This window comes from Diorhabda sublineata, chromosome 8, assembly GCF_026230105.1.
Source record: "Diorhabda sublineata isolate icDioSubl1.1 chromosome 8, icDioSubl1.1, whole genome shotgun sequence".
NCBI lineage: Eukaryota > Metazoa > Arthropoda > Insecta > Coleoptera > Chrysomelidae > Diorhabda > Diorhabda sublineata.
In genome coordinates this window covers 12,603,042-12,628,787 of record NC_079481.1, presented here as the reverse complement: position 1 = coordinate 12,628,787, position 25,746 = coordinate 12,603,042, and the positions used below count along the sequence as shown (strand labels likewise).

General features: G+C 35.8%; 2 protein-coding genes across 3 annotated transcripts in view; both read left to right on the top strand.

The window, feature by feature from the left end:
- Nucleotides 1-13,890, top strand: part of LOC130447837 (irregular chiasm C-roughest protein-like) — a 195,333-nt gene extending 181,443 nt beyond the window's left edge. The window contains exons 10-14 of the mRNA XM_056784871.1: nt 809-1,102; nt 2,167-2,286; nt 3,688-3,950; nt 5,420-5,693; nt 5,777-13,890. Of these exons, the coding sequence (XP_056640849.1) occupies nt 809-1,102; nt 2,167-2,286; nt 3,688-3,950; nt 5,420-5,693; nt 5,777-6,063 (1,238 nt within the window). The 3' untranslated portion in view covers nt 6,064-13,890. The remainder of the gene's footprint in view (nt 1-808; nt 1,103-2,166; nt 2,287-3,687; nt 3,951-5,419; nt 5,694-5,776) is intronic.
- Nucleotides 13,891-25,247: 11,357 nt separating this feature from the next.
- LOC130447451 (fatty acyl-CoA reductase wat-like) overlaps nt 25,248-25,746 on the top strand; it is a 10,688-nt gene continuing 10,189 nt past the window's right edge. For both annotated transcript variants that reach the window (XM_056784266.1, XM_056784265.1), the window contains exon 1: nt 25,248-25,746. This exon is cut by the window's right edge and continues 482 nt beyond it. The gene's annotated coding sequence lies outside the window, so the exon portion shown is untranslated.

Sequence of the window (25,746 nt, the reverse complement as noted above, 5' to 3'; positions counted from 1 at the left end):
TTCCTTTTATTTTTATAATTCTTTTAGTTCATTATAATAAGCAGTAGTTGCCACAACTCTCAAATTGATAATCTAGCTTTACCTTATATACAAATATTCAAACCATTTCATGGCTATTACCACGGCTAATACCACGACGAATATTGAATTAGATCTCTCAAGAACGTGAGGTCTATCGATATCAACATCTCTAATTGTTCGCAATTGCAAAGAGAGCATTGTAAGCACTGACTAGTTTCGACGTTATTACGTCTCATCAGAGTGGTTTAACAACCTCTCGTTTGGTTCCTCCCTCCCAATTGCGAACCACTTGTCAAGTTAAAATCGTGCTATAATATATTATACATTTTGATGGTATACGAAGTGTATTCAATATATCAGAACGATTTCGAATATTCACTTCTAAAAGTTATTTCAAAATTAAGTATTTCGAAAATCATTACTCAGTGGCTAAAATCGTCTTCTTTTAATTACGAGCCACCAGAGACATTTATATTGACAAAAAGATAAACATCAAGCTCTTCGGAAAATATGTAATACAATATCCGTCGAGGTATTAGCCAGGGAAGCAGTTGTTTTATCTATTTACTCCGAATTATATAAATTCGATATAATATAAGAGTATATATTACATATTTATTTTTGATATATTGGACGCTCATCCTTTATCCTAATATTTTATTATTCACCATTATATGATTACCAAAAAGTACTCGGTCCAGTTAATCGCAAAATGTAATTTAGCTGTTATACTCTAATGGGTAATAGTCTAGACTGTAAGTTAATTTAGCTATGAATTTTATTTCAGGTCCTCCATCTATAATAAGCCACAAAACCCAATTCGGAATCGAGGGAGATAACGTTAGAGTGGAATGCACGGCTTTTTCAATTCCGGCACCAGAGAGAGTTGTATGGACGTTCAATGGACGTGAAGTGGATATCAACGATCAAGACTATTCGATACTAGAAGATCCTCTACCGGAAGGTATCAAATCGACGCTTATCATTCGAGAATCACAGGAGAAACATTTCGGGATGTACAATTGCAGTGTTTCTAACCCGTACGGAAGCGACGTTGTCGAAATTAGTCTAATGCCCCAAAGTAAGTCAGAAATTTTCATATTTAAAAATTATATCATTCAAATAAACTTCTCGATAAAATTAACGCACTTTTAAAGAAAATGTTTTAGTCTAAAACGACTGTCAAAACAAGATTATGTGATACTACTAACTTAAATAACAACTGTCAATGTCAAACAAGGTCCAAGAAAAGTACGATATTTACTCACGTTTTGAGCTCACCAACTTCATTGAATTGAAATTAGTAGCTGAAGATTATGTGGAATTATCGTTTTTCGTGGAAAAACTGTATAATGTATTTTTCACTACTATAAGTATCGGCTAAAATAAAGTTCTGTAACATTTCTCGGGTAAAGGGTTCATGGTTAAAGCTAATTCCACACTCAATACTTTATTACGCCTTTCATTGCACTAATTACAATACTACAAACAATATAATAACCAACACTGTACTAAGATATAATTTTTTTGTTGGCCGGCTTGTATTAGTCGTAACAAATTTTCAATAATTCGAGAACATTGTAGAAACTTTAGAAAGTTTCTACAAATGTGTGTTTCTAGAAAAGTGTCTAGAAATAGTGCGTGGAATATTCGGTACTTAAAAATACCTTTTATAATATTTACTACATTAAATTACAAACAAACCCGTTAGATGACGCTAAACTATAATTTCCTCTACATTATGTTATGACCAGCGTTGTTAACTGGCATGCAGCTGCGTACTCGTCACATTATAGTTTCCAATTCTAAAACTATGATCGGATTAAACCGATCACGATCTAAATGTTCGAAAACTAACTCAGATCACGTTCATTGTTGAGTAAATACAATACGTGAATAGGTTATTCAATTTATCTATGTTTTTTTGTACTTCAAATGTTATTTATCACCCTTAGATAGCTGTTTATTATTAATTCTCATAAGCAGCATCATTGACTGTTATCTACGGGTTATAGTTTCCCATTAGATGGCGTGTGGCTGTCTACCCGTACCCCAATACTTTTTTTGGCCAACTGTTACAGCATATTTTATGAATCTTGTTGTATTTCAATTAATTTATAAATCGATTTTTTTGTTGCGTTTCAGAGAGTTTTCCAATGTTGATTATCATCATTGGAGTTGCTGGAGCCATCATCGTCATAATAATAATCATAATGATTATATTCCTTTGTCAAAGGCAGAACAATAAGAAACAATCCCCAGAAAGTAAGTCGGTTTTTGTAAACTACGTTTCGGTTATAATACAACATCTGACGATAAAATATACCTGAAATATCAACGTGAATAAAATATTAAAATAAATAGCGAGCTTCCAGCTGATATACATGTCCTGGTAGCTTTGCAAGAAGTCTTTATTTAGGATATAGCTCCAAATCCTCAGTTATAAGAAATATCATTGGGTCGTTTTGTATGTAGGCGTCTCATAAAACTGCCCAAAATCTCCATGTTTACGTCCTTCTATTAATCAGAAAATCCCATAATTGTTACGCAGGATTTTTCTGCTTCTTGTCCAACAAGGTAATAAACGAAAATTCCATTCCATGTTTTGCAATTTTGTTTAAGAGTGACCATTACCCTCAGTGTCTCACCCATCGTTCAAGGCACTTCTTCCTCTGGACTATCAAAATTCCTGTTATGCAGAATCTCTGAACTCACCTTAGTTTGATGCTAAATTTAAGAACCAACACATTAAACAACTGCTGCTTCGTTAGTGCAGGTTCTTTCCTTCCTCTGGACTGTTCCTGCTAAGAGGAATCTGTCTAACCTAACCAACGCACTTATCAAGCATTTAGTAGAACAAGTTCACACAAAACTTAAACAGTACTCTGATGATCAACGGTAAGAGCAGATATCCAACATCTTCTGCCAAGAGGTACAACGATTTTTCATCATCACATCATAATTTACCCACTATCATTGCGGCTTCTTTTTTTATTTACACATTTAAGTTCTCGATTTGCTGCTTGTTTTATCTTGCTCTTATACTTTGTTTCCTTTTAGATTTCCTCTTCTTTTTATTCTTTACCACAATAACCATATTGTCCAGGTACGTTATCACATGACCCCTTCTATTTCTTCTTCTTTTTGTCATAATTGAGAGCAAAGATAAATAATGTTTCTATATAATCTCTATATTTGCGTATTCGTTGAGAGATTTTCAATAGAATTCCAACAATTTTGAACGCTTAGCTTCTGTTTGACATCGATTTTTCTTAATATCTTGCAATTGTCTTCATTTCATTCAACTTTCGTTTTTTAAACCTTTATTTCTTCCATATTTGGACTGAATTGCCTGCCTCTTCATTTTTCATTAAAGATCGTAACCTACATCATTTTCTTTTCGGTTCTTTTTAGACCATTTTCTTTACGATTCTATCTAAATTGGCTCTGAAACTGACCAGGTTCACGAAATAAATTTAATTGAAACAAATTTGAATGTTACAAGATCTTATTTATCGTCAGATGTTGTATTCAGAGAGTTTGCCTTCGGCGTGCACGTTTCGGTAACCAAATTATCAACTTCAAAGGTTAAAATTGAAGTTTACCTTTGAAGTCATCAGACCTGATCAAGTTGTGTTCAAGATATTGATTCTACTGATGTTTCAGGAGACGTGAATACGATGGAGAAACAATGTAAGGAATCAGATAGAAGCTCAAATATTTCTGATCTGAAATTAGACTTGAGGACGGGTTCTTCTAACAGTAATGTTCATTGCGATATGGATTATATACCGGGCGCGGAATCGGAAACTGGTAGTGAATCGGTTATAACTAGAATTGGTGTACCTTTAGCCGGACCTGTTAACGTTCCCGGACAGGATATGTACAGATATTCAGCCGATTATACAGAACCGAGTTTTCCACCAAAGGTAAAAAAAATTATATCAAATATTATACATAGAATAGTATAATACTTTCTAATTTATTCACTTACTGTTGATCTTGAGGCGTCTTAAAAATCAATATTCACTATATATTCTTTTATGTTCTTATATATATACAACACCCAACAAAAACTAAATGATGTACACAAATTAATATTTGAAATACAAGATGACTAAAGAGAAAGTTCACATTTTAGAAATTTCAAGAAAAGTAAAAAGTTCGTTAAAAAAATATTACTTTCATATTATTACCCCCACAGGAAAAAGTCCATGGGTGTTAAATCGGGACTGCGGGGAGGCCAATTTATGTCACATTTCCTAGAAGTCAATTTGACACGAAAACTTCCACAAGCTCGTGTTGGACATTTGTATAGTTGCTACGTCCTGCTGGAATCATGTTCTTTGGCTATAATCATTAAAGTTTTGCCGTTCAGGCACGAAGATGTCATCTAATATCTGCACATAACGATCTAAATTTACTGTAATTTCACTTATTGACGTGTTAATTAAGATGAAAATGTGCTCAATCCGAATACAAGATGTTGGTAAACGCTGGAAAGCACTCAATAATCTGGTTCACGAGGCCTCTGTCCAGGTTTCAATTCTGGCATCAACTGAATTTTATGGACGTTTACGCTTCCGAAAAGACAATTCAGGCTCATCACGAATAGTATGAGTAACACTGTCCACCATTCTAGAAGACTTCGGACACCTGGTTTTGGGTTTATCCAGTGTTGATCTCCTCTCTTCAAGCTTCTAAACGATGTCAATCGCTCAAATTGGCGAAAACTTGATTTTGACACAGTCATAGCCAGTTATACATAGTCAGTTGAAACAGCAAGCAATTTCTGACGATTCCGATCACTGCAATTGAAGAAAACTCGATTTTAAAACAGTTAAAACTAGTCAGACATAGTCAATTATGGTACCAAGCGGTTAATAACGATGCCAATCGCTACATTTGGAGAAAACTTGATTTTAATACAGTCCGAATCAGTCAGAAAGAGTTAGTCATAACAGAAAGCAATTTCTGATTATTCGAATCAATCCAATTGGAGGAAACTCGATTTTGGCACAGTTAAAACTAGTCAGATATAGTCAACTGGATTAGCAAGCAATTTTGACGATTCCAATCACCCCAATTGAAGAAAACTCCATTTTGACACAGTTAAAACTATTTAGAGTAGCAAGCGTTTTATGACGATTCCAATCGCTGCATTTGGAGAGAACTTGATTTCAATACAGTCAGAATCAGTCAGACGTAGTCAATCATAATATCAAGCAATTTCTGATGATGCCATCGCTCCAATTGGAGAAGACTTGATAAAACTTGATTTTGACACAGTCATAGTCAGTTGAAACAGTAAGACGTCATGTAGCAATTTCACTAAAGATATTTGTTTTTTGCTCGTTACGTTGCATGATATTTCGTAATAACATCATTACTTTTTCAGGATGGTCAAAATAACAACGGTTATGTACCGTACGTGGATTATTCAAGAGATTATAATCCGCCTATAATGCAACCTCCTATTACGTCTTCTGTCGATCCAACCAGAGAGACTCTTCAATCAACTCGTCTTCAATTAAACTCCCTCCAAAATCACCAGCTTCCCGTTTTAGGATCTGGTTTACCATTGAACGATTTATCTGATCTTCATTTATCGCATCAGGGAATACCTAATGGAGGTTTATCTTCCATAGATCCACGATTCAGTGCGACGTACGGTAAGAATTTAATATTTAAATAATTTCCTCGGCTGTTGAATTGATATATTTATATAATTTTATATTATAAAAATTCGTTTTAGGTAATCCCTATTTGAGAAATCCGAGCGTCGGTCTTCCGACGCCGAATACGGCGAATCCTTCGGCGACGCCGGCGCCTCCGCCATATTCCAGAGATAATTCCAGACTAATTAGTTCTAGTGCCATGATAACTGCTAGTGCCAACGTGGTAAATACCGTAGTGGCCAACGGGGCGAACGGGTCGTTGCCGCAAGTAACTCGATTACCGAACTCTCCTACGAGTCAATATATAGTTCCAAATTCGAATATGGCCACGCTCAAAAGAGGAACAATGGCCACTCACGTGTAGTGTAGTACTTTTCTCCGGAAATGTGTTGTAGGCGAAGAAATTTATCAAAAAAAAAACATTGAATGAGGAAAGTAAACACTGAAATCGTTTCATATCTCAACGTTTCTTTCATATTTTGTAAAAACCAATCTTATATACCATCAATATCCTGAAATATACAGTGAGATCGATTCACGATCGATATTTTGGTGGTAGAAACTTCTTGTTATGTTTCGTATGTACTTGACACTTCATATTTTTTTGCTCAATAAGCGTTTATTTTCGGCAGCTACTTGTATAAATGGAAACTAGTAACTTAACCCCAGCTCTAACGATCAAAACTTTATTCTAAATGGTGTTATTATCAGGGATATGTATACATACATAACCTCAAATACGTCAACCCTTCGAAACTTTCGAATTTACTAATTACTATTTCAGCAAAAGTTGCATTTCTATGAGGAAAACAGAAACTTAACCTCACTTTTAACGATCAAAAGTATTGTATTTTAACGAATATATTCGACGTTTCCTTTTTTTTTTTGAAAATTTTTTCATTCACAAGCGTTCATCTTCAACAGCAGCATGTCTGTAACGAAACTGAACCTTACTTTTAACGATCAACGGTATGTTGCATTTCTGTAAAGAAAACAAAAAAATAACCTTCCTTTTTACGATCAACAGTATGTTTTAAGTGAGCGACATAATTTCCTAAACCCTTCGAAACTTTCTAAATCTTGTACTTTCTCAAATATACTCGACGTTTTGTGATTTTTTTTAAAATTATTCGTTCTAAATCGTTCATTTTCAACAACAGCTGTATCTCTATAACTTAACCTCACTTTTAACGATCAACAGAATGTTCTTAGTAGCGTCATAATTAGGGACAACTGTTTAAATAACCTCAAATATGTTCACAACTTTTCGAGATTATTCAAATATTGTATTTTCTTGACTATTTCCTTCGAAAAATTTAAGCCAACCAAAAAGCTGTAATATTTTATGTTTACCTAGCAACGATCAAATTTCAGCGATAATACTGCACTAGTGCAAATTATCGATAATACTGCACTAGTGCAAATTATCGATAATTTTCACTAGTGCCAAATTTTCGTCTAGGATTGATAAACATAATTTGGTTTTAATTTTATATTTTAAGAAAAGGAACAATTATTGAAAATGCAATTAGAATATACAACTTTACTGGAGGCCGACGATGGTGTTTCTATGCTGCTTCCACCACTTCTTATTGTTACTTCGCTACTGTCATTTCGCATTTTTTGTACAATTTCCTCGTGGTGTTCACTATTTACTTGGAGGTAACTCTTTATCGAGGCCTGATTTGAGTGTCCGGTAACCTTCATAATTTGATTTTCTGAAACCCCAACCTTGGCAAGCTGAGTAACTGCCGCAGCACGGTTCGAGTGATTTGTCACTTTTATTCTTTTCGTGTCAATTCCTATAGCTTCCGCTGCATCTCTTGTCCACTTTGAAATTTCATTTCGTCCTACTGGACAATTTTTAAAAAAACCTTTTGATGTTTCTTTCATCCATGATGGGTTTACAGTTAAGAAAAGACGATCGACCGTAATATGTTTTCCTCTTTTTTCTTTCAACATTTTAAAAAGCCTGCAAAATTATAATGATAGATTGTTTGATATCATGCTTTACATTAAATACCTTATTGGGCATTTATCAGGCTCGGTGGTGTTTTGAACTAACCATCTTTTTTCTGTTAACCTATGACTCCCTCCTTGCGCTGTCTTAGAAACAATAGGATTATAAGCTATGCGTCCTGTAGGGTTGCCGTAGTTGTCAAATTCTTCTTCAAAGTAACTCAAAAGGCAATTACATGCTTCTCCTCCTCTCCACGCTAGTTCATATGAAGCAATATGAAAGAACTTGCGTTGATGTTCGTCCGGAGTCGACTCGTCCCAAATGGCACACATTTTATCAATATCTTGTCCTGATAAGCTAGATGCACTTGTTTTTCTTTTTTCAGGACACTTTTGCAACTGCTTCCTTTTTGCGTCTCTCGCAGTTCTGGCGCATTCAAACGTTACATCTTTAAAAGGATCGAAAATAATGTTAAACTCTTCATAACATTTTTGTTGCAAAATTTTCGCTACTGTATTCCAAAGTGTTTTGACAACACCTTCTTTATATTCTTCCCCATCACTACGTCTCATGTTGAAAGCGAAATCTCTTAGAATTACGGCCAGCTGTGCGACAGAAGTTTCCATGTTCAAAGTGTATTTTCGTTCATCACAAAATTGTTGAAACTGTCGCCACGCAGAATCTCTCGACTTTTTCGTATTCAGTGGAGTTAGTTTATCCACTGCGGCGTCTATTACTTGCGTGGAATTCTGGCCAAAACGTAAACTCATTTTGAAATATTTTTTCACGAACAAAACTGTTGTCAATAAGTTACCGTAGATACCAATTCAATGCCAATATGATGATCGTCAACTAAGGTATAATTTAAAGAATAACAAATTTTAAAAACAGAATTAAGTTTATTTTAAATTAAATTTTTCTCAGGAAATAGTCTGCCAAAACGCCCTCTCGTGCATGTCAAATTGTCTCATAATTTCCTCTCGTGCGCATTCGCGCACTCGAGAAAATTAAATTATCGACAATTTGACATGCACTCGGGACATTAATATTGAATATATTCGACGTTTCGTTTTTTCTTTGAACTTTTTTCATTCAAGAATCGTTCATTTTCAACAGCAGCATGACTGTAACGAAACTTAACCTCACTTTTAAACGTCGTCATAATCATGAATGTGTCTAAATATAACCTTAAATATCTTCAAAACTTTCTAAAGTTAGTGATATTTTCGGTTTATCTTTCATAAATCGTTCGTTGTAATCTGTTCACGATCGCACTGTATATGAAATATAATTTCCGATTAATGTTAAAGCTTCACAATCAGTGATTACTTTTGCGTTCATATTTTTAATTAAAAAAATAGAGTTTTCGGGGTGATGTTAAAATATAAGTGAATTTATAAAAAGACTGAATATTAATAATTTTCTCTTTAGAAAATAATAAATTAAAAAGAAAAACTGTTCATATTTGGATTAATACCCAAACGGAACGCAACTTTACTAGACAATTAAATTAATTGAAACAAATGGTCGATTAAAACTTAATCAGAAAAGTAAAACAAAATTGCTTTGTGAAATTTGATGGAGTTTACACGCTGTTTTTCTTATTTTTCAATCTATATAAAAAATGTAACAACACTGTTGAAACTTTCAATAGCTTTTCATGAATAATTATCGTTCCGTGTGGTAATTCTATAAATAAATCAATTTTTTGTTGTGTGTCATCTGCTAGTGATTTTTTTGCTCTGTTTTATAAGTATATGAATAAAATAGATTTTTTTATTTTATGTCATCTATCAGTGGAGATTTTTCGTTCTGTTAGTTATAATCATTGATAACTAATTATTGTGATTGATGCTAGACAAAGTGTTGACTCCATCAAATGATAGGAATGCATATTTTTCATTATTTAGTGAGTAATTTTTAATTTAAATTGCTTGAAATATTATGCATTCTTACACAAAACAATTACCAATCATGTACATATCAAAATTAGTCTTTTTAGACTGGTTTTATATCGAAGGTCAATTCTTTATTCAAGATTTCAAAGATTTCATCAATCTAGTAGTGTCTTGGAACTAGATATATTTTTGTGAAACTTCCAAAACCATTTGGTCTCAAATTAATTTTTCATCTTTATGATTATTTAATGAAATTCAAGTAGGTAATGGGAAATTTGTGAAAAAAATTGGCACAATCCATTCTATTTGATACTTGCTCAGAAATATAAAACTGATCATTTTCCGTCCAACTTTCTGAAAATATAGGTTATGTTAATATTTGATTTCCTATCAGAGAAATTGAAGATTTAAAATATGCGATTGAAAGAAGAAGAAATGTAATCAGAGACAAATTCTTCTTCTTTTCCTTGGGGTTTTCGTTATTTTTGCTTGTGAAAAAGAAGAAATCCACAAATCTGTCTGGCAAAAGCATTTACAAGGTCAAATTGAATGTTATGTCATTATATGTGCTTGGTATAGAGCGCGCCCGTATTCTTTAGATTTTTGAGCATTTGTGTTTATGCACGCTCGACACGCAAGTGATTTATTCGATTAGGACTTTCTAAGACGTGGAAAACTATAAGTAATTTTCCAAATTTAGAATAATGATCATAGAAAAGGTGATAAATAAATTAGGAATCTGCGAAAGTGGAAAAAACACGTTTTCATGCAGTTGATTGACAAGTAAAAAATACAAACTTGGGGAAAGTAAGAAATATTTTCGTTTGATTGTGTTACAGGCCTTTTTAAGTTCATAATTGAAGCTTATACACTTTCTGAGAAATTACCAGCTTTCTTAAACAATCTATTCAGTGAAATACTGTTTCAATGTCGAATTGAATGGATTGTGTTTAATAATAAAATGTTCACCATTTTTGAAAAGAATGTTAGACAAAAAAGTTGCAAGTATTCTTAAGAAAATTCACATTTTCAATAATTTTTTCACTCCTTCTCTCTTCAATAACCATATTACCAACAATTTTGAACGTTTTACTTCTATAAATTATACAGGATGTTTTTAAATTTATTAAAAAAATATCAGAAGATTTATTTCTTATTGACATTTATTTATGAAAATATAGTACGTAGGAAAGGAATTCAAAGCCTAATTCATAGGTAATTACCATGGAAACCATATATGTAATATTCCTGGAGGGCAGTTGGTATGGGTATAAAAAACTTTATTGTTACAAAAACACAATTTACAATTTTTCAAGCGAATGAACTTAATTAATTTCACGATTGAATTAACAAGATTCACTGAATGAATTAGATTCATTATTTTGATGTTTATAATATTCATATTTATACTAAAAAAATGCTGACAGTTGTTTATGTAATTTGATCTTTATGCGTTTTACTTTTTAGAACGTTCTGGATTTTTTTCACATAACTAGAGTTGTAATTTCGTCCCTATATAACTTCAGCGAAATATTGAAAAAAAATATCAAATCACAAAATTTTTATTCACAAAAATCCGTAAAAAAATATTTACCACCAACTTGAATTATTGGCGTTAAAACTTTCAGTAGATTGGGGTTAATGGTTATACTATACCTAAAAGCTTGAATTTAGAAACACCCTGTATACTGATATGTTCATCTTTTAGTTATTAATATTCGTTTTTTTCTTCAAATTGTTATCCTAACAATATAATCCGAAATGTTTTTCTGTTATAAATTTGAAATATATATATTTATAAATACCAAAGATATTTTTTGTATAGTAAATTCTAATAAATGTATATTTTTGAAAAGTCGATTCAACGATAAATCACATCATAGGAGAAAACGTTGGCCTACATTGTAACATTTATTTTAATTATTTTAAGTGCAATTTCGTATTTTTTGTACTTAAAAATCATATTTAATAACAATGTTTTATCACAGAGAATTTTAACAGATTGAAATTTTTCTTTATTGATAAAATATCACGCGTTCATCCATATTTCAACTATCAGGAATTTTTATCCATTTAAAACCGAATCCATTAAATTTTTTCTTCATTTTCATGCAAATAGTTCAGAAAAAGTGATGGTCATTAAAACAACACGAAAGGCTAATAGAATGTGCACGTGCTCATGAGTGTTTATATAACAAACAGTAATCTGGATACAACAAAACTTAAATTTGACAGATTATAGGCACTCATTTTCCCATTGGAAAATACCATGACAAGAACTGGTGATTAACTTCCTGATCTAATCGACAATCAAGTTTTTTTATTGAATTTTAAGTCAGTGCTCAATAAAGAAAAGATCATATAAACCCCGTTTCATTCATCTATGTTCAAAAATTCGTCTAGATCTATTTCGTTCATTTTAAAATATTTTACAGCCACCCGCCAACGCCATGTCAAATTTCGCTTTGTACATATTTCTTTACACATTTGATACAGTAAAATAAATATATAATTTGTTATAAATAATTCCAAATCGTTGATTCGTGTTCAAATTTCTTTATATACATGTACCTTTAAGGTTATGTTTACTAGTGAACCAGCGTCATATTCGTGTTCATTCTATACATCGCTAAACTATAATTTTTGGAAAAAAATTGATGAAGCCGTCAAATAGTTTTGATATTTTGGAGATCATTCTCAGTAATTTGTTATTAACATTTTAGTTTTTTCATAAAACCTAAAAATACTGAAGCAATCTCAACGCACTCATTTACACATAAACTCAAATACTTTTTCACACTATTTGAAGTCATTTAAGAAGCCTGCGTGTTTTAGTAAAAAACTTTCATGTTTATTAGAGAAACTATGATATTAAAATAGTTTTTTTTTATTTGCATATTACCAAATGCTATTTCAAGATCTAAATATTTAAAAAATATAATTTGGTTTATTTGTTAAGCTAGAATGGAATTGTAAAATAGCAGAAATTAAGTATACGGATAGTATTTTCGTCAGGTAACGAGTAATTTAGTCGAGTAGTTAATATTCTATAATCTTTTTTGTTCACACGAAATTAAATAAAACCATAATGCTTTCAAATACTCATTAACAAACTTAAACTCAAAAACATTTTGGTATTTGTCTTCTAAACTGATGTACTCGACTGATCATATCTGTTCAAACTTGATTTAGTGGCAGTTTAGTTATTAGCTTGGAGGGGGGCTGTGGTCAAAAATACTGGATATCGAAAAATTAGCTCTGTACTCATCAAAGCTTCGGTAGATACTTTAAGAAGATACTCCCGAAATATTTGCCGTTTTGGAAATAACGTCATCATTTTTTGCGTTTCATTTCTATAAATATTCACAATAATTTGTTTGTGTTCGTCTTTCTTATGCAGCTCGCCCCCCCTTTGCGGCTTTTTATTTATAGTATTTCATGCTACAACTGATTTGGATCAATAATGCTGATCACACCCTAATAATCGTTTTGGTTAACTATTTTTTTTTTTCGATAAATAGACTTTAGCCGTTTCTGAACTAGGCTTTAGTGACGTGACATCGTACATACACCATAACACTTGACGTGATAGTTTGCACACTAAATACTATTTTGTACGCAGTTTCCACTTGATAATACATAACCTCAAACAGAAATACACACAAACAGAGTAGCTAGGAATAAAATAAAAACTAGTTTATATTTTAATTTATAATTAAAAACAAAGAGAAATTAATATTATCACAGTTTGTTTTTTACCATAACGAATTTATTCACATACGTAGAATTGTCGTCTTCTTAAATGACGTTGATGTATGTAAAAAGTTTTTGAGGTTATGTGTTAAGAAATGTATAAAATAGAAGTGTTTCGTTTTGTAAAAGTTATGTCATGTATTCTAAGAGACGTTGATAAGACTTATTCGATAAATTTGTAATATTCTCTGTTTTAAACATTGTCCCATATTCGTTTTTTGCTCAGTAATTGTAGATTATCATTTATGTATAATTGTATATCTATAATTTGTGTTAAATGTATATTTTTTGTAAGATATTACGATAATTTCATAACAAGAATAGTTTTTTATTTACTAACTTTTTATTATAACGAATCGACCGAATGAAACTTATCAGATTTTCTTATTTTATTCGTTCGATTTATTTCCAAGTGAATTAAATATAGTATTGTTTAGCTCAAAACTATGTAAATATATATATCTGCGGAAAAGTTTTCTATTCTAATAGAAAATCATGTTACTATTATGTAAAAAGTTTTTTAAATCTTGACAAATAGCAATATTTATAAAATTTGTGATTGTAAAATAAACATGCCTATTACAATTTTCTCGTATTTTTTCTTTTGAATATCTTCCCTATCTATCCTTCAAAATAGCTTGAATTTCACGAGTCCACTGAATAGTTACCAAACTAATCAAATACAAACAAGCCTTTTGTATAAACAAAAGAAACAGCAACATTTATATTGGCATAAATCATAAAGCCGGCCCCGTTCTAAAATATTATCAAAGCTAAAGTTTGGTGGGTGCGTCGGTTATCTCTTCATTGATTGATCTGTTTACTTTTGGCAATCGTTTTTTATCGACTCTTTCTGGAGATTTCAAGAATTCGACGCTTCCAGAAAGCGGCTTCAATATATGAAGCAAGAGTCTAGTAGCCGCGAGTCAGTTAACAATTTGATAACATCCATTGTGTACATAAATTGAATAGGTATTAGTGAATAGTTAAACGTCTCAGTGTATAAATAAATTACGTAAGTAACATACATATATTTTTCACAAAGTTGTGGTAAATTTTCATTATTTGGTATATAAAAGTTTCGTACGAAAGTTTCCACTTGTCCATGTGCTTCTTTGAGAGGTACAAACATGTGAAAATCACACGACAATAAGTCTGGATTGTAAGGCAGATGATCAAGTGTTTTCCAAATAACTTCTGTCAGATTCTGCGTTGCATTACTGTGGAACCTAGTGTTGTCGTGGATATCTCGTGAAAATTGAACAGTTTCTTTTTAAACTGGAGAGAAGCAGTAGTAGCTTGCCTTGATGGTCTGACGTTTATGTAAGAAACCTCTTGGTCGAACACTTCTAGTTCCAAAACCTGTAGCTAACATTTCCCCTGCACTAAAACGATTTTTGACATTCAATGGATTTTCTTCGCGTTTCTTTCTCCACAAATAGATTCGGGGATATAATAATAAACCCTTATCTCGTCAAAGTTAAGAGTTTCGTACAAAAAAAACTCTCAATTGAACAATCGATTCTGGTTGTTGATCTTGAAGTCATTTTAAACTGTTAAGTCAACGTTGCACTAATATTTTTTAGCCCACTTTATCAATACACTTATCCAATCAAATATTGTAAAATAACTGAAACAGTTATACTAAAACCAACAAGAAACCATTAGTAGAGACTATTTGGTTACACCTTCGATTGTTTCTGGTATCATTTTTCTAGATTGACTATCGACCAATTAACAAATATTTTCTGTTCCCTTACTTTCCACAAGGACTTAAACTTTATCCCACGGCTCTCGAACTCACTGTCTGAGGCTCGTCTGAAAAGTTTTCGTCCTCAACTTGAAGATGTCAGAACTTATCATTATAAGTTTCAGATTAGTTGAGCTAGGGCTGTCTGGGGACTACACGATTTGTCTCTTCTGGCTTAAAAAAACTTAAATGTAAATACAGTAGTCTTTATCTATGAATAGCCTCACACTCACAAAGGTTCCTTGCAGTAACCAGAAGAGCTGTCAGGAGTTTCTTGGATGATTTTCAGTTGGTAGTTCACCGGACAGTGTCCAGTAACTCTCTTAATTTCACCCTTGCTGAAAGAGCGTTTTGAGACCAGTTCTTCTCATTTCCTCATGTTTTCACATTTACTATGGCCATGACTTGATGGCTTTTCGGAAAATCTATAAAATATGTTGTCCTACGAAAGAGATTGTCCTACCTATTTTCGCCAGGTGATCAGATGGTTCATTTCAGTGTAGCCTGGTACCCAGAGTAACTTTAATGTTATTTGGATCCAATTTTAGGAGAGTCCAGTGCTTGTAGAGCTGCGTCGTATGTTTCCGCCTGGATAATGGAAGGTTTTAATTTCATTGGACATATATTCCTTTCCCTACTTGACCATTTTCCATCTTCAAACTTACTAATTAACCTCGTGGGTGGTGCTGCGGTGGGATATGATTGTGTCAAGTCTGTTATCGCAAAGCAGACAAGGACGTCCTTTGCAACTTATCTTGGGTTCTATTTCCAATTTTGGTTTTCTTATTAATCACTATATGAAAACTAAATATCATTTCATAATTTTATTTTTAAGGCCCATGTTGTTCAAACTATTCTGCATCTGAAGGTGTTCTGAGTAAAATGAGTTTAATTTTTGGACCAATTATTAACTGAAGATAAAACCTAGACTCACCTCTATATTCCTAAACCAAATAAAAAAAACTGTCGAGGGAGTGGATTCCAAAGACGGATCAGATCGTTAAGTTAAATCCCAACGATAATAAATTCTTTGCTTTTGTTATAATTAAAATTTGATACCACAAATTGTTGAATTTTATCATAAAATTTGGTAAATAGACTTTAAAATTATTTACGTAACCGGAAATCATTAGGCCAATTACTGAGACTGAGACAGACTGTTTGTTTTTTCTCGAGCTGAGATTTATTTATATATTTGATCCGTTTCTCTTATTTTTTTCTCTCACGAGATCAGGCCATCATTATGCCTTCTATCCCCAACACTGTACTATTTGACTATATTAAATCAATAAGTAGCATCGTCTCTCCTGAAAATGTTATTTTCGCATCCAGAATATCACACAGACGCATATGCATTTATTTATCATCGACGACTCAAGTCCACGAACTTCTAAAAATCAACCAAAGCATCCTAGTTAATTCCAATTTAATCCCTATACGTCGGCTTATATCTCCAACCAAAAGAATACTCATTTCCAATGTTTGTCCATCCATTCCCCATTCCGTCAGCGAGAAAGATCTAGCGAAAAACGTCCCCGATCGAATGACAGCAGCCTCGACTCACCACAGTCTATATCTTTACTGATACTCATCCAGATCCAATGTTTCCCCCCGAATTTTCAACATCCACCTCCAGAAACCCTGCGAAAAAGAAGACCAAAAAATCTAAACCGACTAAAAACGATTGTCACTTTATAAGCCCTGAATCACGCTTCGTTATACATAAACAATTCGACGATTCTCCTGAATCATTTATCCTTACAGGCACCCATTTTATTGCGTTTCTTGAAAACAAGTATGGCATCAATGAACCCCTCCCCGAAGCCAACAAATTTATTTCCGACACAACCCTTCTTCTGAAGGATTTGTCCGTAATTTATCCTAATATAAAAGAGAGATCTTTAAAAAACTCCTCGACATTATCTCAGTAAATACTCTCTCCCTTCTTCCTAAACAAGTACATTCTTCCTGATACGATGGAACTGCGATGGATTTTATCCTCGACTAGAAAGAATTCAGAAAATCATTTCCTCCCACAATCCTGACTTCCTTTGTCTCCAAGAAACCAACTTCAAAATTGATCATAAACGCAATTTGAGAAACTTTGAAGGATATCATTACATCCGTACCAACTGCATAAGAGCCAGTGGCGATACTTCAATATTTGTATCCAGCGACATATACTCCTCCCACCTCCCATTATTAACAAACCTGGAAGTAGTAGCTGTCACTACTTGGTGCCCCAATAAACTTAGGTACCATTTGCAGTATACACATTCCACCGGACCACCCTCTTGATGAAAAAGAGTTAACAGATCTAATTTGTCAGCTTCTCCAACCATACATTCTTGTTGGAGACTTTAATGCACATCACACTATGTGGAACGCCACCCAAACTCGCACTAGAGGCAACACAATAGTAAAAGTCATAAATTCAACTGGTATCTGTCTGTTAAATACTAGATCCAAAACTGACTTTAACATCTCCTCATGTTCCTTTTCTGCTATTGACCGCAGCTTCTGTGACCCTAAAACTGCACTTTCTCTTTATTGGCAAGTTTGACACACTTTGAAGAAAATTTCAGCATCCATAATACGGCATCCGATTTTCATAACTCACATATTCAGCCCTCCTCCTCACTCCAGCAAAATCCTCTCGATATTGCGTCTGTCAAGGCTCCTATCAATTTAAATTAATTAAAATTCGCCATATCGTCCTGAAAAAATTCTACTGCCGGCCCTGATGATTTCCTGTATATATTTCTCAAAAAACTATCCGACTCGTCCCTCTCCAAGCTCCTTGACATCTATAACATTATTTGGAATATTCACCAGTTCCCTGATGCATTCCAATTAAAAAAGCAGGTAAATCCAAACCATCCCCTAAGTCTTTCCATCCAATCTCACTTACCTGCACTAATTGCAAACTCCTTAAAAAAATAATAATAATAATGATAATAATAATAAAAATAATAATAATAATAAATGCCCTCAGGGGGTCGCACTGCGACTACGGGTGTAGCAAGCCCGAGGTACCCTAGCTAGAGCTCCACCCCACTCCCAAGGTGGACTCTTCCCAAAAAACCCCACTATTCCTAAAAGATTCTCCTCCCCCGACGCTATTAGGTTACGAGGACTAGGGGGCTTCCTACCTTTTTTCCTGTATCCCGGATTGGTTCTGCTGATGCTGATGTGAGCTAGTCTCTGCCGAGGTGGATGATGGTGCTGGATCGGAAGCCAGCCACTACGGGCCCTGATCAGGTAGTATGTATTGAATGTGGAAGTCGGAAGTTCACATTGCCCCGGGCGAGTCTGGTCCGTCTGTGTGTTCCGAGACTCGCTAAGCGAGGATTCGGCCTCAGTGAACTGGGGTAGGCGACCGCCGAGAGTACACCCGTTCTCAATCAACTCGACCCGGCCCCTTACATACGAAGCGCTGGTGAAAAGAAATAAATGGATAGCTATGTTTCAAACGACGAAAAAACTGCACTGTCTTTAGAAGGCAAAGGACAAAATGAAGGAGATATGACCCCAGCAGGTTATCACTGGATGTTTACTACAGACCCTAGTGTTAGGAGATCCTCATTGGCAAGAACACCACCAATGAATCGCAAAGATTCAACTGCCTCTGCCACGGATGATGTTTTTGTTAGCCTAGAGACAAACTCTGGCACACGTCAAGATGACAAGACTGAGAGCCAGTAACACGGCACGGCGTACGAAGCAAGTAGCGACAACAGTCACGACGGACTGGCAAAAAATACCAGTCCAGCCAAAAAGAAACGAAAGCGAGATTCACATGGAAAGTATATCCCGGATGATACTAGCCAAGAGGTGACTGCTGCTATGACCACCTTGGGTAGTCTTAATAAAAAATTTGACGAATTAAAAAATGAAATCAAAGTGAGTACAAAGACAAAAAATGAAATCAAGGCAATAACGAGAGAGCTCGTAAGCATAATGGCAACCCTGAACAGAAGAATGGTAGTTTTAAACATCAGACACACGCAGATGGTGCGAAACAACACTGAGCAATCATCGCCAGGTAAGAGCAAAACTGCTAATAATTTAGCTAAACCAGAGGACAATAATCTTAGCTACGCAAGACAAAGTATAGGAGTCCAAGCTGATGAAACCGACATAAGACAATACGTACCAGGGTAGAGACGCAAATAACTGCAAGAAAAGGATGGACAGGGCTAGAAGAGGTAATACATCTCGAGTGGCCAGAAAGCTGCTACCAAAGCACCGGTGTTACAGAGCTGGGATCGCTTAGAGAGCTACGAGGAGACCTGGTAATAGTAGCAGACCCTGATGTAACCTTGACCACCACTACGAAAAGCGACCTAAAATGCAACTTTCCGGAAATAACAAGCCTTATGTGCAAAGAACTTGAGGAAGGGTGTATTGAATATGTGAGGACGAACACCGAGGTCATACTCAGCAAAGGCAAAAATGGAGCAAGGTCAAGAACCATGTACATGCTGCCATACAAGGTCAACCCAGAAGGGAAAAACGACATGGGTCAACATGCAAGCAGAGGTATCTTCAGGGGATCTGAGCTCAAAGTGCAAGTTATACCTAGAGATCCAAGCCGACTAGCCCCTAAGTCAAGTAAGGGAGGACCAGCGACGACAACAGAGAAGATTATAATAAAATCTGAATGAAAGCAATATGCTGACATACTCCGTTCGATCAAGAGTAGTGTGAACATAGACGAGATGGGTGTTAAGGTAAAAGGCATTAAGAAAACTGCTAAGGGTGATGTCCTTATGGAGATACTTGAAGAAAAAATCAAGTAACCGCCCTCAGACAAGCTATAATGGACAAGGATAAAGATACCCAGGTCGAAATTAAAAGAGATGAAGACATTATTCATATCTCCGACATAGACGGAGATATGAACGCAAAACAGATAGAGTAAGATGTCAGGAAAAGCGTAGCAAACGCAAAAGAAGATGACGTCCGAGTGCTCTCTTGCAGACCAAACCAGAGGGGAAACCAAATTACTACTTTTGCACTACAAAAGAAGAGTGGCCAGCGAATTACTCAAAATGGATACTGTGAGAATAGGGTGGGCACCGTGCCAGATCCGAACAAGGGTCAAAATCACCAGGTGTTTCAAATGTTTGGAGTTTGGCCACCGCACCAATGAATGCAAAGGAACCGATAACTCGAAGATGTGCCTTAAATGCGGCAAGGATAACCACAAGGCCAAAGACTGTACTAACAAAAGCTATTACCTAACATGCAAAAAAGACGGTCACAGATCTCACCAGACTGCTTGCCCTTACTACCTTAAGCTTGTAAAGGAAAAATCAAAAGCAATTAGTGACACCAGACGCAGGCTCAGCACTGCACGCGGTCAAAACTTTAGTGTTCAATATTAAAATACTTCAAGCCAACGTTGGACATGCCTATGCAGCTCAAGACATGTATTGATATTATGTAACTGGGGAACCGAACAAAAGAAGAACTAAAGAAGCAAAGTGGATCAAGGACAACAAGCATAATGTGGGGATCCTAGTTCTGAATAAAAAGCTTGGCGTAATAAATCCCATAGTCGGAGATGGTCACGTAATTATCAAACTCAAAGATCTTGAGCTGATATGTTGCTATATATCCCCAAACATCAGCATGGAAGACTACAAAACTGAGGTGGACAGTATAATGGAGCACATAACGAACAACAGTGATGCCATTATTCTGGGAGACCTAAATGCCAAATCCCCAATGTGGAGATCACCTGTTACCGATGAAAAGGGTCAATATTGGGTGGAATGGATCAACGCTCGCGATTTGGTTGTTCTTAATACTGGAAATGAGCCCACATTTATCCGAGGAGATAGCGAGCCCTTTATTGATGTCTCCATAGCAACCAATCGTGTATCTCAAAGAGAAACCAACTGGGAGATACTTGATACCGAAACACTGACAGAGCACAGATATATCGCATTCGAAATTAAAGTAAATAGAGCGAAGACCAAAACAACTTCAATAAGGCCCCTTATTGATTGAACCGCCTTTAAAGCCTGCATAGAGCTGCTTACCATTACTCCGGATGAAGTGAGTCATGAAACAGGAACCAAGCTGATACAGATGGCAAGCAAGAACAGAATTCCAAAGACCGAAACACCGTATTGGTGGAATGAAAACATTGCTGAAAAACGGTCACTATGCAACAGATTAAGAAGGGTACAACAACGTGCGGCGAGAAGAAACAACCCAAATCGAGACGATATTGAAGCAATGAAAGAGGTGTACAAGACCAATAGAAGGGAACTCTGCTGCCTAATTAAGGAATCGAAGAAGAAACACTGGAACGACATATGCAAAGAAGTTGATAATAATATATGGGGAGATGCGTATAAGTTAGTAGCAAAAAAGCTTAATACTCTAAAACCCTATGAGCTTGACATCGAAAAGAAATCCGAAATCGTGGCAGTACTGTTTCCACCCGGAAATGAGTGGAGATACCCTGAAGAGGAAGCTCCAGCCCCACCCTTCACAGCAGAAGAGCTAAGGAAGGTAGCCCAAGGTATCAAATGTGGAAAATCACCTGGAATTGACCAAATTCCCCCTAAGGCTATCAAAACAGTAGCAGATTGTGCCCCAGACTGGTTATTAGGCATGATGAACAAACTACTTCAAAAACAGGAATTTCCAAATGAATGGAAAGTTGCAAAGATGGTTTTAATACTAAAACCAGGAAAGCCAGCTGAGTTACCTAGTTCCTACAGACCACTCTGTCTGTTAAATTCTTTGAGCAAGTTACTAGAAGCGTTCATACGGGAAAGATTACAAGATGAGCTTAAAGACAGAGGAGGGTTGCACGTGTGTCAGTATGGCTTTCAAAAACGGAAATCCACGATCCAGGTTGTAGAAGCTGCACTGAATACTGTAACGGAGTTCAAAAGTAGATTCTGCACCCTTGTCACAATTGACGTTAAGAATGCTTTCAACACTGCATGCCACAGCCTGATTATCAAAGAGCTACAAAAAAGGAAAATATCGACATATCTAATAAACCTTGTCTCTAACTATTTAAGAAACAGAAAGCTGCAATTAGAAAAGAATAGGGAGGTGGATATTACGTCAGGTTTTCCACTGCTGTGGAACGTACTATATGACGGTGTGCTGAGCTTAGAACTAACTCGTAATGCTGTAACAATAGGATTTGCTGACGATCTGGCGCTGATAGTCGGAGCAGAAAGCCAACAGACATTGGTTACTAACATCAAAATGTGCCTGGAAAAAATAAATACCTGGATGAGAGACAACAAGCTTGCTCTTGCCCCCCACAAAATTGAGGCAATCCTACTAAAGGGTAAACAAAAGAGGGAGCAAATAAGCTTCAGCGTAGTCGGAGTCAATATAAAGCCAGCAAAGAACCTGAGATACCTAGGTATAACCATTGACGAAAGTAGAAATTTTGGCAAACATGTAGAAACAGTAACAAAGAAAGCTATAGAAAGGGTGTCCAAACTTGCTCGGATTATGCCAAACGTAGGAGGTCCTAGGCAAAGCAAAAGAGCAGTGTTGTGTAGTGCTATGCAAAATATTGTCCAATATGGAGCCCCAATATGGCAAAAAGCGCTTATGAGAAAAAAGCACTATACTACGGTCAATAGAGTACAAAGAGACATGCTGTTGCGTGTAACCTCCGCCTTCCGACCTGTGTCTGGGGAAGCACTCCAAGTAATTACGGCTACGGTGCCCATTGATCTCTTAGCCCAGGAAAGAACATCCAACTACAAATCGAATAGCAACGAAGCTAGAGAAAGTTCCCTCACAACATGGCAAACTAGATGGGAAGGTGAGACAGTAAAGGCCCAATGGACCAAAAGGATAATACCAGACATCAAGCCATGGGTTAAGTGCGAGCACCGCCAGGTAGACTACTACCTGACACAGGTCCTAACAGGACATGGCGTCTTTCGATGTTATGCCAAGCGGTTCAGAAAAGACACCACGGATAGATGTATATACTGTGCCGCCGTAGACACTGACGAACATACCATCTTCGTATGCTACAAGTGGAGAGAGGTCAGAGACAGGACTTGCAGACAGCTGGAATGCGAGCTCACTCCAGACAACATTGTAGAGAAGATGCTTGACATCTCAGAGAACTGGAAATCGGTGCAGAACTTGGCTAAGAGTATTCTCAGCAACAAGGAAAAAGATGAAAGACAAAGACAGCAGAGAGAAAGGAACCCGAACTCCTAATCCCGAGAGGGGAAGGGAGACGTAGGGTAAAAGGAAACCACTGATAGCCCGTCACTCATGAAGTATGTTCCAGGAACGATGCCATAAGTGACAAAAGGGGCCGTAGACGACTAGAAAGACACTCCAACCGTCCGAGCCCCTCTGCAAAGCAGTACTCCGCAGAGGTGGTGAATGTTTCCCAGCAAATTGCTGAGGAAGTGTGACAAGTCGTTATTAAAAAAAATAATAATAATAATAATAATAATAATAGTAATAATAATAATAATAATAATAATAATAAAAATAATAATAATAATAATAATAATAATAATAATAGAAGACTCCAATGGTTCCTTGAAAAATACAAACTTATTCCCGACGCGCAATCGGATTTTCGACGTAATCGATCGACATACGACAACCTTGTTCTCTTGCAAACAAATATCTCCTCTGCATTAAATTACCATCATGACGTCATTGCACCTATTCTCGACATTGAAGGCGCTTTTGACTCTATATCCAGTGCAATACTGAATAAACTTACTCAATACAATCTACATGGTAACATATTATCATTCATCCATAATTTCCTAGCTGATAGAATTTTCAGGGTTTCCGCAAACGGTAAGCTCTCCCTTCCTTATCCACAAAATACTAGCATCCCTCAAGGTTCAGTATTAAGCTCTACTTTATTTATCCTCACAATAAATGAGCTATGTGACAACTTCCCATCTCCCGTAAAATATGTATAATACGCTGATGATCTAATCATTTATTGCCATGGCAAATACATCCCCTCTACATGCCAACTGCTCCAAAACGCAATAAATCTACTATAAGAGGGATCCCCCTACCTAAGATTATCATTTTCCCGTAACAAATCCATACTGATAAAATTTTCTCGAAGAACATCTATTCACTCACCTCAAATTTTCTTTGATAACTCCCCTCTACCTATTGTGAATCAGTGCAAAATCCTTGGTATGACTTTTGATTCTCGACTCAACTGGAATCATCATATTCATGATGTAAAAGGCATTTGCCTAAAGAAACTGAACATGATTAAAACCCTTAGCCACCATCAATGGGGCTCCAACAAAACTATACTGCTAAGAATTTACAGAGCTCTCATACGCTCAAAGCTTGACTATGGTTGTTTGATCTTTATGCCCGCTTCCAAGTCTAAAACTGACTTATTGAACTCTGTACACTACACCGCTCTTCGCCTTTGCCTTGGTGCCTTTCGCTCAAGCCCCGCCGCTAGTGTCAATGTTGAAGCTAATGAGCCACCACTATCCTTAAGACGACAATCTCTTCTCCTGTCATATGCTCCTAAAGTATCTTCTAATCCTTCTAATCCTATCCATTCGCTACTTACCACCACTTCTGTACCTATCAACGAGCAACTTTAAATTCAATCCCTCAATTGCTCGCACCTCTACTACAAAATACCAACCTCTTGTTGACCTTTTCACTTTATTTGCCTTCTTCGCCCTCTTGGATAAAAAATATTCCCATAGTAGATATCTCACTAACAATCTACAAACACGAATCCCCTAGCGTTCTTGTAGAGAAAGCATTCTTGGAAATTATGCATAAAAAATCCTTCCACCTAATTCTTTATACGGATGCCTCCAAAGCTGAATCCGGTGTCGGATGCACAGTCACTACAACTACGAACTCATAAGCTCTTTCCGGTTACCCTCGACGTGTAGTGTTTACCCTGGTGAACTATACAGTATCCTTCAAGCTTTCAAATATATTTTTCCTCCTCATAAACATATCGCCATATGTACTGACTCTCTTTCATCCATACAGTCAATCACAACCATATTCACCGACCATCCAATAGTCTAAAACATTCATGACACCTACCAAACTCTCATTGCTCTTGATATAACTCTCTCTCATCTGGCTTCCATCGCACACTGGAATTGCTGGAAACGAATGTGCCGATCGCCATGCCAAAGAAGCCACAAAGAATCATCCTGAAATCCCAGTTCAGCTGACCAATGATCTGCAGATTAACTTCAAACACCTCATTAAAAAATCTTGGCGCGATACATGCAGCAAGAGTACTACAGCACTACATCACATCCACCCATCTACATCTCACATTTCCCTAAACTTTTTGAATAGGAGAGAAGCTGTGACAATAAGAAGACTTCGCATCAACCACACGAAACTTACTCACGGCTATTTCATGTCGTCAGAGAGTCGTCGTGTCTGCCGAACTTGTCAAGTTCCTGTGACTGTTAAACATATCCTAACCGACTGCAGATATATCAGCAGTTTGATATGAAAACCAACTTCAAGGAGACACTGAACTGCCCGACGGAAATAAGGAAAATCGTGCAATTTCTTAAAGCCACCAAAATATAATTTAGTTTATGCATTGTAATAGATTTTGTAACAGTCCTCTATTTAACTTATGATTGTTTATGTGTGCCAATAACCAGCGCGTCGAGGCACGTTAAACTG